Genomic DNA, 16,391 nt, shown 5'->3' on the forward strand with positions numbered 1-16,391 from the left:
CCCGCCTATGACGTCTCGCCCTTCCATTGGACTGATTACACATGTGATTCATTCCCGTAGTGTCTTCGGACGCAGCGTCTCCTTCCCTTCGGGGGAACCATGGTTACATACGTAACCTGGAGACGATTTCATTTATCAAGTGAGGAGAGTGAGTCGAGCTGACTGACAAGAAGAGTGAGGTGAGGTGAGACAGACAAGACGATCGCGGATGATTTAGTTTCGAAACTAGATGCAAAAGCACCTTTTTGGCAATATTTTGGATTTTGAAAAGCCTGTTGACTTTTGCCGTTTATCTAAGGTGATTTTGGAAGTTTTTTTAAACATTAGTTTCTGATTTAATTGGTTCCACATTGTTTGCTGATTTTTACTTTATTTAAACTGTCATTTATTTATTTTATTTGACATTCGTTTTGCTAATAAACGTTCTACGTTTCTTATTTATTTGGTTATATATTATACATGTTTACTTATTTCCAGTTTTGTATACCTATTAAACTTTATGTAAGTTATTTGTTATTTTATATTAGGCATAGCTTGCCCTATAGCATGGTGTATTTTTATTTGTTTTGTTAATAAAAGTTATATGTTTTATAGATATGCTAAAGTGAGTTTGACGTTGTATTTTGTTGTTGCATTCAAGCAATTGACGCCGAATTGCCGCTATTTTAAAGTGAAAGTAAAATGGGCACACCGCTTTTACAAGCTATTTAAAAGCGAAGGAAAGCGAGGAAAAGAGGGAACACCCCCGCCCCAGCGGTGATACCGGTATTACCGGTGTTGTCAAACGTCAATTAACCGGTGGGAAAATTTCCTCACCGTCACAACCCTAGTGACAAGCTGTTGTACACCTATTTTGCAATATATTTAATGTATTTTGTTTTGTCCATGCAATGAAAGTCAGTGGGATCCAATGTTTTTTTAGACAATCATTTTAAAATCCTACTGGAAAATATTTTCTATTGAGATCCACAGAACATAGACAGTCAAACTTTTTTGGGTGAAGTAACTTTTCAACATGATCTGCTCCGCAGCAGTTTGGAGTTACAGTAACGTACACATTTTGAAGTTATTGTTTTATAAAGTATTGCTACCCTTGGTGTCTTCGATCTTTTCAGCGGTGCCTTGTGGTATAATTTGTCACACAGCTATTGTCATCAACACTACACATGGTGACTTTCTGTCTGAGGCAGTGGGGTGTGTTTTTAAGAGTTCAAAAACTGTTAACTTGACATGCCAATGTTACAATTGTTGGCCAAAGTTGTCTGTATGACTCCCATTTTGAGGAAAGTTGATTTAAATAAAACACTTTTGAAATGGTCAGCGCCATGCATAGGCCACCCCAGTCAAACAATTCATGTTAAGGACTGTTTCATATATTTGGAGGTCCTTGCTGTGTTTTATTTTTTCATTAGAGATTTAAGTCTTCCATAACTTTTTATTAATTTCAAGACTGTTTTATTGTAGTGGTAAATGTGTGGTCACATTTACCATTGTTCGGCGAATTTTTACAGACAAAACCAGTTTTTTTTTTTTTTTGAAGTTGATCATGTGAATATGCCATGTTGACTAACAGAAAGCTTCTTGGTTTGAAAGTGATTTCTGTGTGAGCTGTGCTTTATACATTGCTACACTATTGATAACAGACAGTGGACTTTTCACCCAAATTTAACTCATGTGATGACTTGTAAAGCAGCAAGTCATCACATGGGTCTTGGTTGACCAAAGAAGTCTGAACACAAGCCATCAAAACTCATCGTATGTTTCAACATCTATGTTGGTCTTTTTCGGTAGGATTATCAGCATTGTGTTCAGGAAGCCCCAAGCACGGTTCTTAGAAAATGTGGGACAAGCAGACCGAAACTAGCCATCAATTACTCGCACAATTGTGTTTTTCTCCTTAATGATTCAGGAGGGGGATTAGTCGGCCCTTTACCCAATTATAGACCTGGCCTGTGCTGTACACTGTGATCCTTCCTTTGGAAGACGTCCAGCGGCTTGCGTTCGCTCTCTTTGATAAAGATGAAAAAAGAAGGAAGCAGCAGGAGACAATGGGCTGTATCCTGTTATTTTAATATCGTAATGAAAATGCCACTAAAGATCCCTTTTAATGTCAGATAAGAGGAAAATATTGGAATTTAAATAAGTGAATTATGCTCCTCATTTATAGTCCACTTCATGATTTGTGTCTTTCTCTAGTACACCTAAAGCACAATGGCTCTGATTAACACTGCCTCTATATACATTCAGTCACAGCCCCATATTCACCGCGGCGGGGGGAAATAGAATGTTTTTACCTTGTTCACCTGCAGAGCTCACACTTGGTATGATAGGGGCTCATTGAGGCAATGCTTTCAGAAATTGGAATGATAATGAATAATCCCACCGGCTGTCGTGAAGCCCCATTAGTCGAAGGCTTCTAATACAGACCGTCTTCCCAAAATCTATTTTTATTAGGAGCTTTTTGAAGTAGTCAGCCTCACACACTGCCAACAGATAGGACATGTCTATCTCTGTGAAGTGAGTTTGAGCACAAATAGGAGGGGAGTCTTAAAAGATTCACTGAGACGATGCGATCTGAGGGCATTTCTTCCTTTTGTTCTTGAAGTGTGGCATACACAAGCAGATATTTTATACTTTGAAACAATGAATGCAATGCATCTGACTGCATTCAAGTGCCAGAAGACTTTTTTTTGGAAACTGAAGAGCTTTAATTTGCGTTGCAGTCATAAAATGTTTCATTCTCCATTTTACTTAAATTAAAAACTAATTTCAACCAAAGAATTGTATGCATTGTAAAACCTAAGTGAAATTGTTCATTTGAAACAATGAAACATGTTAATTTCACTTGAAAATCACAGCAAGTTCATTGCACTTAACAGAAAAAAGTTATGTGATACATAGACTATATATGCTGCAGGCTGTTTTATTTGAAAAGCAATAACTGCATATGCCAAAGGAGTGATATAGTTGATATAGTTTCTAATTTCAATGGTTTAAATATTTAAATGGTTTTCTTATGTAATATGAAGAAATACTTTTTTAATGAACTTTTTCTAAAATGAAATGACTCATTTTTTTACATTTTTGAAATTTTTACATTTTATAAAAATGTGAATGGTGCTTGGTTATGCGACTCGCTTGTGATGCTCGTGGTTGATTGCCTGTGTGGTCCTGAGTTTTTTTTAAAATTATTATTACTGTTTTATGCAGTTGCTAGGGTGTTCTGGGTTGTTGCTAGGTGGTTGATTACTGGTCCAAGGCACATTAGCCCACCTGCAAACCTCCATGACGTTTTGCTTGTAAATGTGGCTCATTTCAAGTTTGTGGGATTTTTTTTTTCACCTGTTTTGTTGTCTACCAGGGAAATATGAATCTGATCGCTTAGAAAAATAATAGCACACCTCTCTGCACTAATTGGGGTATTTTTCTCGCCTGTACCACAAATGAGTTAAGTGCAAAAGTGTAATGCTTAGAGGTTTAGAATAAACAATGCAAGCACTAATTATTCTGTAAAATAGTACAAATGAAATGTCATGCACCACATCTTGTAACCACATCAACCACATCACAACTAATTTTTATTTTAGCAGTTCTAATTTCTTTGTGGGTTGGAGGTTAAAAGATTGGGCTGGTTTTTAACCAGTTAAAAAGCTATAGTAGGCTTGTGCAATTCAAAGCACGGCTTTAACTTCAGTGAGGGCAACAGACAGAAAAGATGTCTTTAACCTTAGTTTATTTTAAAATGGACAGTTATACAAGATCATAGTCCTCATCTTCCAGATATTTATTTAAATGTCACAGTGGCTCTTTAGCATTTCATGAATGTCTGTAAACCCTAATTAAGGCCATCTTTACAGAATGTTCAACTTCCAAAGTCCAGTCACAGGTCATGAGGGTTAATCGTGAACTACCTGGATTTAGAGACTGATTTGAGTTATGTTTGTTAAATCAGTTATCCAGTTAGGTAGAATGTTGTTTGACAAACCAAGCTGAGTTTACTTCCGAGTCAGGAGTCTTGTGTGTTGAATTATTGAAGTCGATTTTAAATGCTTTTAAACTTTCTCACAAGTCATTTTGCATTGGAAAACAAGATACAGCCAAAACAAAGCAACTCTTTAAGAAAATACATAAAAAACACTAATTGAAGATAAACGTAAAAAGCAGTCTACATGATAATACTCATAAAAAATGCATGTCTGGAATAGTAGGTCAGAACATTGTAAACAAGAACAACCCTGCATTTTGTTTTTCTATTTTCCACTTGCACTTTTTGTTCATCTATAATGTATATCTTAGTTTAGATAAATCCTTCTGCAGTTATTTGTTCAAATCCTGCATCCGTGCTTGTGTATGTATGTATATGTATGTATGTGACTTAGCCAAAATGTTGTTTGACAAAGTGAACTTTTGTTGAATTAGATTTTCAAGTATATTCTGATTTTATCTTTGCATGCTGTATACACACTGTGTGTATGCGTGTTTGTGTGTGTGTGTGTGTGTACTATACATATAAGGGCTGGAATTTATTTCATTCACCAGAATTAGCAGTATGGATTATGAAAAGTGAGCATTACATACCATATTGTATGAGAATTCTGCCAGATCAGGTTTGCTAAAACAATGCCTAGCTATTAGCTAACATTATTACTATGCAACAATTTTCCAGAAAGGGAAATTACTTTTGGTTGAAAAGCAAGTTACTAGATTTTGAGATTTGATGACATTTTTTTTTTTTTGGAATAAAAATGCACCAATGAATCGTTCAGTTCAAATTAAAAATGTGAACTTAATATGACAAGCACAGAGAATATGATCTTCTGATTCAGTGACTCAGCATAATAATTTGAACATCAGAACATAGAGTAATAATAAAAATCACGTGACAAAAAAACACATGACGTGACATGTGGCCAAGTATGGTGACCCATACTCGGAATTAGTGCTCTGCATTTATCCCATCCAAAGTGCACACACACAGCAGTGAACACACACCCGGAGCAGTGGGCAGCCATTTATGCTGCGGCGCCCGGGGAGCAGTTGGGGGTTCGGTGCCTTGCTCAAGGGCACCTCAGTCGTGGTATTGAAGGTGGGAGAGAGCTCTGTACATTCACTCCCCCCACCTACAATCCCTGCCGGTACAAGACTCGAACCCACAACCTTTGGGTTACGAGTCCGACTCTCTAACCATTAGGCCACGACTTCCCCCAAATCAGAGTTCAGATAAAAAAAACATAAACCTGAAATGAAGTCACCCCAAAATCTACTGCTGCCTGTTTTTTTTTTTTTTTTTTTTATCTGACAAAGGGAAAGATTTAATGATAATTCTAACAAGCTTATCCAATATCAGTTCTGTTATTCTATTTAGAGTCTGTTATGATTATCAGCTGCTTTTCATTTCCTGGTACAAAGCCCAGTCATGCTTCGGGACTTTGGTAACAAGAAATCATGTTGTGAAGTCGTATACCAATTAAAAAGGAATTCAGCGGATGAATTTTTTTCCTCCTAATTAAACTGAACTCTAGTAAATTATTGTGATGTACTTTCCATCCAAGTTACAGTAGCAGCCGCCATTAAGACATCTTATTTCTTGTAAAATTAATTTTCCTTTGCTCTCCGCTGTAAAATGTGCCATAAATGACAAGCCCTGCATGATATGCAGTCTCCAAAGAATTATTGATTCTTAAAGTGCTGTTCATGTTTCTTTTGGCATTGCTGTGTGAAATGACAGATAATTAAGATGCTCCTAACAAACTGACAACTTCACTAATTTGTAATTTTTCCCGCAAAATTACATAAAACCCCCCAAGGACCATACCATAATGACAATTATGCCTTTGATGGACTACAGCAGTCGGTTGGGTTGTCAGACGTATATGTAGAGTTTGTAAATGACAGCTGCTAAACACAGATAAAGATTCCTAATGTTCTTCACGGATGAATTAACCACTTAGCTGGGTGGTTCTCCACAAATTACTTGCTCGCTATTAAAAAAAAAACCTCACTATTAATTATTCCACCCATATGTTTTCATGCCGCCTGTCTTTTTCTTTTGCATTCTTTCATTTGGCTGAACAGAGGAGACCTGTCCAGACTACATAAATCCTCTAACAATATACCCGTCTGACTGTTTTGATTTAACTGCCACGTAAAATATTACCCTGCCTGGGAGAGCTGTTGTTCACATAAAGTGTTTTAGCCCCTCTTCACTGAGATTTCGACATTGAGTGGAGCTTTTCAGGTGTCAGTGGTTAGTGGTGAACCTCAAACTGTCTATGAAGAACTATGCCTGTAAGTGCAGGGGAAACAAGAACAAAAGTTCCATTGAAAAGATGAAGTAAAAATGTTTTTATGCTTGGTTAAATGTTTTTAAACCAGTTGGGATTTTCACAGTGCACTGTTAAACATATGCTCTTTTCAGTCATTGAAAAGAGGCTATAAGTAATATTTCAATATATAAAAGCATACTTCACCCAAAAATTACATTTATGTCATTATTTGTTTTCCCTCATTATTTTCTAAACGTGTATGCTATTATATTTTTTTCTGGGTAACAAAAAAGAAGAATTTTTGAAGAATCATTACACAGCCGTTGCCATACAATGACCATTCATAATGCCCATGTCTGTTATTCTCTAAAAAGAAAACGCCAAAAATAAAGTCTATTGTACTCTATATTCAGTGTCTTATGAAGTCACACGATAGCTTTCTGTGAGAAATAGACCAAGTAATTTAAGTGATTATTCTGTGAAAATCAATTCAAAAATACTCAGTGATGCTGAACGCCATTGGTTCTCACATCTGCCACAACAGAACAAGACAGTTTGAAAATGTGGAATGGAGAAACATTATCAGTAAATCATGACCTGTCAGTCTTTTCCTCATGGAAATCTATCTGGATACTTGGAATGTAGCACACGAGTATGAACCACATTTATGGTGCTTTAATAGTGATTTTTGTGCTTTCTGGAGCTCATTAGAAATGTTCCTTTATTGTGCACAGAACAAAATAATAGCATATGGGTTTGAACGACATGGGTGAGTAAATCATGACAGATTTTTGAGGGGTGAACTAGGCCTATTTCTTAAAAGAAATAACAATAAACACAGGTTGACAGAAATTGGGAATGTAGTTTTCACAGATCATGTTGGTAAGACTGTTGCCATCATTTTCATTATGTCAAAATGAATTGAAATAAACTCTTCCATCTTCTGAGTATTGCACTTATTTCAGAGTACTTTTGACCGTTCGAGTTGGTTTTTTTTTACCCAGAAGATTGGCAGCATTGCTTGAAAACGAGAAATATCAGGAAATGCAATATTTTGTAGTTTGTCCAATGTCTGTCACACAATGCGGTGTCTCGGAGTAATCCTGTTACAGTTTTCATTTTGAAGATTGCTCTGTGTGCGTGTGAATACAATCACTGGCAAACCACAGGAAGGGTGTGCGTGTGTGTGTGTCTGTGTGTGTGCATCTGTGCTTGTGGATGTATACTTGGCTTAGAGCTGCAGATCAATTCACTGTTCCTCAGCAGGGACCAGGAGGGGACAAGAAGAAAGCCAGAGAGTGAAAGACCAAAAAAGACTTTGGGCTTCTGAAGGAAGAAATGAAAGGAGCCAGAACATTCTTAGAAGGTGGAGGTTCTCAAAGAGCCTTGCGCTCAGACAGAGGCTTCTTAGAAATGAAGGGAGCAGAGAGGAGGGTCAGAAAAGGAGGCGCGACAGCCATAGCTACTGATCCATATAGAGAAGCCTGCTCACTAAGTTTAACTATCTTTCTGAAATCCACTATGCTTTCAATAAGCCAGCGTAATTAGCCCTAGCATTAGGCTGATCACCTTTGGAAAGTTCATGGGCTACAAAAATTATCCTTTTAGCCTCAAGGGCCTGATTTTTATAGCAAATGATTAATATTACAGAGGCAAGAAGACTGTGTGTGAAATTAATCTTAAATCATGGTATGAGCAATTTTATATCACTATATCACAAGCCATTGTAAAATGTCTGATAAAACACATTCGTTTAATACTATGCTATATTGATGCAGTTGGTAGCACTTTTGGGTCAGTTAGCTTAACTAGCAAGACTTTTTTTTGGTCAACCAGCTATTGAAAAGCATGGTCCACCTGCTAGAACAGCATCTAACCCATATAAACCAGCATCATCTTTTCAGCAGGGCTGATCAGCATGTTTGCAGATCTTGATTAATTATTTGGACAGTGTTTGTCTTTCATCATATTTTCAGTACTCTGCACATCTTCGTACTTTGATGTTTAGAATGAGTAAGTGGTTTGCAGACTTTTGGGAAAGACAGATTAAATGTTTCCACTCGGCAGGAAAAATTATAATCCCCTCCAGCATTTCTCATGCTCTCAGCTGATGCAAAATGATGAATACATAACTCTTTCAAAGTGATGTATTGGACAGTGCTTTTGCTTCAGGACCCAGATTTTACATTGGACATCAAGTGGTGGCTCAACCTAAATAGTATTTTGTGCCTTTTTTAATTATTGAAAAATGATTATACAAAATAATTTTAAAATTACACATTTTTATGCAAATTATATTTGACATATACAGTACACTACTGTTCAAAAGTTTGGGGTCATAAGATTTGTTTCGATGTTCTTGAAACAAGTCTCTCATACTCACTTATTTGATCGAAAATACAGTAAAAAAGTAATATTGTAAAATCTTATAACAAATTAAAATAGCTGTTTTCTATTTTAATATATTTAAATTCAATTAAAATGTAATTTATTCTTTATCATTCTAATATGCTGATTTGGTGCTCAAGTATTTCTTATTATCAGTGCTGAAAAATGTTATGGAAACAGGATTCTTTGATGAATGGGAAATTGCATGAACAGAAATCATTATAAATGTTATTACTGACACTTTTGATCAATTTAATGCATCCTTGCTCAATAAGTGTATTAATAAAAAAAAATTACTGACCTCTAACCTTTGAGCTGTAGTGTATTTTTTTTAATCATGTAAAAAAGAAGTCTATTTTATTTGCTTTGCTTACTATGAACGTGTACAATTCGTTTTTTTTTTTTTATTTGCTTGTAGCATTTGTTTCCCCAGATGGCTCATTTTTAGGTCATGATCCACTGTGAACTTTATGGCATATGGTGAGATGTTGTAGGCCTTCCTTTAGTGGCAGACTGTACTAAAACCCATTTTATTAACATCACTTTGTCTTCATTTAATTCAGAACTTGCAAATGATTTCCACAATAGATTTTCACTTTTACCATTCACCAACAAATGAAAGGCTCACTTTGGTGGCACTGCCTTCTCTTCTACCATCTGGAGGGAAATTTTATTAAAGCTGATGGTGATGACTAATGAAAACTCTTAGACTAAATGAAATAAGCAGGCTTGAGAGGCTGAGGTTTGGAGCCTCGCATGCTCATTCCTGATCAATGTAGCCTGACAAAGAGCCTAGCAAAGACAAGCGTCCATGCTTTATCGTAATGTCATCTACTTGCTCCTCACTTTTCTGTGTTCTATCAAGATATTTTAGATCAAGTTGCTTTAGAGTATGGTGCGAGTTGTGGGTTCGATTCCCTGTGAAGACTGATAAAATGCAGCCATCAGAGAGGTTTTCGCTTTTGATTCATTGCTTTGAAAAATATTAGAATTTGTCTTCTGTTAGTGTTTCATTTGGACTTTATGGAGTTTTTTTTTTTCCAACTGTGATGTCTCAGTAGTAATGGTATTAGAAGTATCAACAAGCAGCTGTGATAGAGACAGGAACGAATCTTGTGTGACTATTTGTAGCTTTGCCCATTAGCTCCCCGTCAGCTAATTACTGAGCCATGTTTCGATCATTCTTTTCCCGCAGCGAGATCCTGAGCTAAATTCCTTGCTGTTTTGTTTGCAATGGATCCAGTCTAGATATTTGAACCTCTCCTAGAGAGTCATTGTTTTTATTCTGAGCAACCTCGTCATACTAAAAACATCCTGTCTAGAAGCAGTGAAGATCCACCCAGGCTTTCATAGCGGTTTATCACAGAACTGCAAAGCGTGTATGTGTGATTATAAAAATCAGAGTTACCTTGCACCATTTACTTCCTCGCAATTTTTCATCTGCACCGGTGATCCATTACCTCCTCTAGCTCTCTACGGTAAGTGACCATTTATAATTGAATTAACTGGTTCTTCTCACTTCCATCCCATTTTTGGATACTAAAGAATAATTCAAGCTAATCTAAAATCAATTTGAAGTAATTTACAGTTTTAATATTTTGTTTGACTGCACTTAATGATCATTCTGCTTTAAAAAAAATCAGGTGTTCACTTTGTCATTTTTAATCTGTGCCTTTCAGTAAGGTCCCATTTCTACCTGATATTAGCATCGACCTGACTATTTAACAAATGTAAACAAGATTCAACGATCAGGTATATACAAAAGCCCTAAGAGGTGATGCATTATCTTTCTTTTTTGTCTCATGAGTTTTCTCACGATATTAACATAAAATAATGTAATTTGTATTCTGCTCACAATTTCTCTGGTAAACTATTTAAACACCATCTGGTAAAATATTCTGTAAGCATGTGGATTAGTGGTTCTTGACCAGGGGACCTCAGCAAACTTTCAATGGGACTACAGGATGGCTTAAAATTACTCAAATTAATTACTAGTAGTAATATTAATATAATTGTTAATAAATTAATGCTAAAAATGCATAAAATCAAGAAATCATATTTCTTTTTTTTTGCCTCTCAATAACTTTTTTTAATGATTAAAAACAAGCATTTGTCATAATTATAGCAGAAATGATGGAGGAAATATATTTAAAATTGTGTTGGACAATGGGGGGTGTTTAGTTAAAAAGATTTGAGATTCACTGTAGGTGTTAGGGCTGCAACGGCTCTGTGTAGTTAATGCTGCTCAATGTGAAAGCCCGCAGGTGATGGAGATTTACAGCTGATTACAGAATGGCTTTACGGACAAGATGCGCGTTAAATATCGCATGCGATTTATCGTGCAGCCCTAGTAGGTGTCCTGTAATTTTTATTTATTTTTTAAGAACATTTAATTAACAACATTTGTTATGTCAAGAAAATGAAGTCTAGATCTCAAGAAGAACATTTTTGACTTGTTGACAATTGAGTAAAGGAAAAAAAAAATGAAATCTTGATAGCGTGTTAAGTCAAGGTCACAACAAAACAAGAAAATAACACATGGTCTCTTGGGGCTTACATACATATGGCTACATTGTATTTGTTGTGTAAACACTATTGTCTGATGCATCTCAGACAACACCAAAGTCACGTAACATGAAACCATTGTTCCAAAACAAAGGTTTTAAACTTTGCCTTCTAGATACAGCTTTAAAGGAATATTCCAAGTAAACAGCAATATAAAGTATGTGGAATGTTGAGAAAACTGCAGAAAATTTGGACTTGTCCCTTGGTTTTAAATAACAGTACAAAGACACTGTACAGGCATCAGTGGGTCTTAATACTTGGAATATCCACTTTAAGCCATACATTGATGGGAAAGAATATATTTTTTTTATTTAGTCTAAAAATCAGAGACAATTTTCCTTGACGAAATCTGCGAACAAGTGGTCAGTGGTAATTTTGTCATGACTGACCACTTGTGACTGGATCACTAAAACTAGATGCTAAAATCAATCAAATGCTAGAATTTTCTAGAATTAGATTTTAGTCAGTAGATGAATGTGGTGGTATGTTTATTCAGGTTTTCCATTCAAAGTGACAACTCTCAGGATACCTCCAGGCAACAAAAGCCCATCCAGCCACTAGAGCCAGAGGCGAGACGCCCATTCGCACACATACAGACTCAAGTACTGCCATATAATGTCTTAGAAACGTGCACAGGATGTATAAGTACCTGTATTTTTGTTATTGTCAGTCTCCACCTGTGATAAAACCTCACTGCAAGATTGAAACGCCAGACTAAGATGCATCCATTAGCTCCAGACTGAAGCATCACTTCATACTGCTTTGTCACATCTATTAGACAATAGGTTACTCTATCTGGAGATGACCTGCATGGAGGGCTTTTTGAGGATTTATTTATTGGTGCCTCAAGCTATTTATCCCAAAAACATCAATGGGAGAACTTCCAGATTCTTGGGAGGATTGATTACAAGAGCACTGTGGTGGCTTAGGGTCCACATTACAAGATATTTCTTAGTATTGTTTGTTTGCTGCTACCGATTTATTGATAGTGAAAGGTGTTTTATGTGTGTGTGTGTTTGTTTGTGTTGGAGTGATTTAGACAGGGTTCCTGATTGAATTCAGTCCGGCCCTTCGCGTTCTGGTGACCCCAGGCTGACAGAAGGGGTTCTAATTCCCCCGCAGAAGCGAATGCCCGGTCCACCTCCAGCTGATGGGATCAGGATTGCGGTGGTGTCTTATTAATAACCCACAGAACCTGGACTGTCAGGGTGGCGCTAAATCCGTTATTGCTTCTAACCTTCAGCGTCCTCAGATAATTAGCTATAAACAATCAGATAAGTTACGAGACATGTGTGCATGCTACTTGAAGCGGAACATTGACGGAAACGAGGAAGCAATTGCATTCAACAAGGAGCACATGATTGTTTTTTGAAATAGCCATTTAGACAGAAACTTTAGTGTGACCAGCATTTTTGGTCAAGCTGGTTGACTAAGCATGTTTTGCCTCTTAACCTAGTTAATGATCTTGGTGGGGGCAAAAGAGCATGGTTGCATCAGACTTTTTGGGATTGGGATGTAAATTTAAGGTTACACTTTATTTTGATTGTCTACTTAAGACATTCTACTAACTATAAGTAACTTTGCAACTACATGTCAACTAATTCTCATTAATTTGCAACTATATGTCTACTAACTCTGAGTAGACGGTTAGGTTTAGGGTTAGTAGAATAAGTTGACATATACTTGCAAAGTTTCTCATAGTCAGTATGTTGTATGTTGTGGACCCGTCAAAATAAAGTGTTAGAAGATATTAAGCAGACAGTCTACTAATACTCTAATGGCTGCTAGTTGACATGTAGTTGCAAAGTTACTTACTGTTAGTAGAATGTCTAAAGTGGAGTATCAAAATAAAGCGTTACCAAATGTAACACTAGAGACTTATAGAGTTTGTAGCTAACTGTTATTAATTTGGTTGTTTCTTTTGTACGTAATGGTATAGTCCACCCAGAAATGAAAATTGTAATAATTTATTCACCCTTGTGTATTTCCAAACTTGTATGCATTTCTTTCATTTGTGGAACATAAAATAAAATATTTTGAAAAATGTTGGAGACTCAACAATTTCGATTTCCATTGACTTCAGCGGTATGAACAAAAATGACAATGAATGTTAGTTTGATTATCAACTTTCTTCAAAATATTTTTGGGTAAACTGTTCCTTTAAGGCAAAGCTTATAATAGGTTGTAAGTAAATAGTCAAATAATGTGACCTTTATCATCATAATTTGCGAGTGGAGTTGATTAATATGACCTTAATGTAATCAAAAAGAAGCCTCCAATGTTGTAAACAGCAATTCATTTATATCTTGTGGTTGATGTTTTACATTTCTTTGGCCTTTCAATTGAATTACAATACATAAATAATCGTGAAATAACATGATTAGTATATTTACATATGTAAATTAATAATACAACACACTATTAGAATCCTGACTGTCATAGTGGGTAGTGAGACTAGGTGATTCACAATTTACTCCTAAATATTCCATAAATATTTTGATTATAAATAGTTATGTTTCAACTGAGTTTAATGGTGTTAAGATATTTAGTAGTGCATAAACTGTAACCCATTTTTGCCACAACTGGGCTATGATTTTGAGCATTGCTGTTGTGTACAGTATGTTGTTGTATACTTGTGAGGTCTGTTGTGTCCTGGTGTGTGACTGTACTCTACTCTAGTGGACATTGTATCAGTGCACTGTTGGCTAGATCTCTTTTAAAGTCACTTGCAATCAGTTGAATTATCAATTAAATTGTCCAGGGTTGCTGTCAGGATTTGTTTAGTTTCTGACGAGTTAAATGTGTTGTTATTGTGATGGCAGTTAAATCGAGTAAATTGTCAACACTGATGCTGTAGAAATGGGTTCAGTTGCTGCAGAATGCCACTTTACACTAACAGGCTCGTGTAGTAATGGGTTTTGCTACTTTAAATGAACTTTAAACAAGTTACAACAACCAAAGGCATGAAAGGGTCAGAGAGATTGTGTGAAATTTATGGCACTTTCAACAGAGCGGCAGCATAGAATAAACATTCTTCTTTAATCAGGGTTTATAATAGACCATTAAAAGCTTTTGTCTCTTTTATTTTTTAGCTCTGTTTTGTCCTCGAAGCTGTGAGATGGTCTCATCTTACTCTGTGCCGCAGCCATCAGTTTCTGACCTCTTGACCCAAGTCACTTTGCTAAGGAGTTGCACTTTATTAATAGATACGCCGGTGTGGAGCGGAGGATGGCACTTTTGTGCAAGCACATCAGAAGTCCCAGCCCTGGCTTTTATGCTGACGCACATCCCTGTCCATCATTTTATTGTCCCTGGAAAAAGCTGCAGATGTTTCTCTGCCCCCTGAACTCTGACTCTAGAGGTCATCACTACTGCACTATTATCATCTTGTGATTTATAACACCTTTCCAGTATCCAATACTGCAGCTCACTTCATGCTCTTAAAGGGATAGTTCAACCAAAAATGTAAATTCTGTCATTATTTGCTCACTCATGTCATGCCTAACCTGACTGACTTTCTTCCGTAAAACACAAAAGAAGAGATTTTGAAGAATGTAGCAGGTCATTCTTTTCGCTGAAATTACAATAAATGGATCTTTCATGCTTCAAAAAGAATGCAAAAGAATAAAAAAAACTAGTTTTGTTTTAGCGACAAATGGCAAATTTCAGGTTGTTCCTCTTGCAAATTTATTGTATGACTTTAGACTACATTGAAATATAATGCATAATCATTATAAACCACTTTTATGATACTTTTAGAGTTCTTTTTGTCATTCACTTAAATCACTTGTATTATATTGCTCAGGATATGCTGAGCAAAAATTCACCTTTTGATGAAAATAAGTCATTAGTGTGAATAAATGACTTTTAAATGAATTTTGAATACATTTTCATTTTTGAGTTAACTGTTCCTTTAAAAATAGGTGGAAATTACAGCAATATCCTTTTAGATTCCTGCAGGTGTTTAATGCATTATGTAAATGATTTTTTGAAAGACTTCCAGCACACTCAGGGGAATACAGTCACACAATTTTATGGCTAATTTCTGTGGTGGAACGGAAAGGCCGCCTCCTCATCCCACCCAGCGAGTTAATGTCTCTGTGTGCGTATAAGAAGGAACTATGTTTCCTTGCATCACTGATTCTGTCCTTTTTTCCTCATTATTTTATCTCTGTTATTATAGTTTTAGAAGTCCTAGCTGTAGGAGCTGTAGCCGGGTGGTTAGCGCATGAGCTGGCTCATGCTGTTTCCTGATCCCATTCCCCAAAATCTTGTCGTCTGTCCAAAAGAGAGTCCAAAAGGCCAAAAAAGAAATATTATCTACTCCCCTCTGTATTATCTCACAAACACGGTTCGTTCAGCTCTAATAGCTTAATAGTGCCAGCAAGACATTGAGACATCATCACAGTCAATTTTTACAACAGTTTTCTTCATCAGTGTTTTTGTCAGGTTTTTCATTTTAATAAATTAAACACTCTTAAAACTCTCTTATGTAAAACCGAATGTATTAGTAAGACTTGTTTCAGAAACCATACATTGCACACAATCCTTTATGTATCGTCTTTTTTATAATTTTAATTTTTATTCTCTATTGTTATTTCTTATGCATCTATTATTATTTTAATTCCTTTTTATGTAAATTACTTTGAATTACCTTTTGTGTATGAAATGTGCTATATAAATAAGCTTGCCTTGCCTCACCAAGGCTACATTTATTTGATTAAATAAATATACAATAATATTGTAAAATATTTTTCAACATTGATAATATATTTATTCATCAACAAATGAGCATATTAGAATGATTTCTGATGGACCATGTGACACTAAAGACTGGAGCAATAGCTGCTGAAAATTCAGCTTTTCCATCACAGGATGGAATATTAATTTTCAAAATATATTAAAATAGAAACAATATTTTAGATTGTAATAATATTGCACAATATTACTTTTTAGTCCATCCAGACTTGGTGAGTGTAAGAGACTTCTTTAAAAAACTTTTGGCCAGCAGTGTATCTTGATTTTTTTCCCCTTACCTCATTAGCATTAAATGTTTAAATCTAAAGTCAGTAGGTTTATGTTTAAGAATATACCAATGGATGTTGTCACTGAAAAACAAGACAAAAATATTTATTATATTTATTAAAAAAAATATTTTTTGCATTGTTGTAC

At 35.7% G+C, this 16,391-nt stretch overlaps 1 protein-coding gene across 1 annotated transcript in view; it reads left to right on the top strand.

The window, feature by feature from the left end:
• Positions 1-16,391, top strand: part of LOC107660660 (semaphorin-5B-like) — a 141,346-nt gene that overhangs the window by 33,907 nt on the left and 91,048 nt on the right. Inside the window, exon 3 of the mRNA XM_016450047.1 lies at positions 7,533-7,632. Coding sequence (XP_016305533.1) covers positions 7,605-7,632 — 28 coding nt within the window. The 5' untranslated portion in view covers positions 7,533-7,604. The remainder of the gene's footprint in view (positions 1-7,532; positions 7,633-16,391) is intronic.

This window comes from Sinocyclocheilus anshuiensis, unplaced genomic scaffold, assembly GCF_001515605.1.
Source record: "Sinocyclocheilus anshuiensis isolate Anshui unplaced genomic scaffold, SAMN03320099.WGS_v1.1 scaffold627, whole genome shotgun sequence".
Classification (NCBI taxonomy): domain Eukaryota; kingdom Metazoa; phylum Chordata; class Actinopteri; order Cypriniformes; family Cyprinidae; genus Sinocyclocheilus; species Sinocyclocheilus anshuiensis.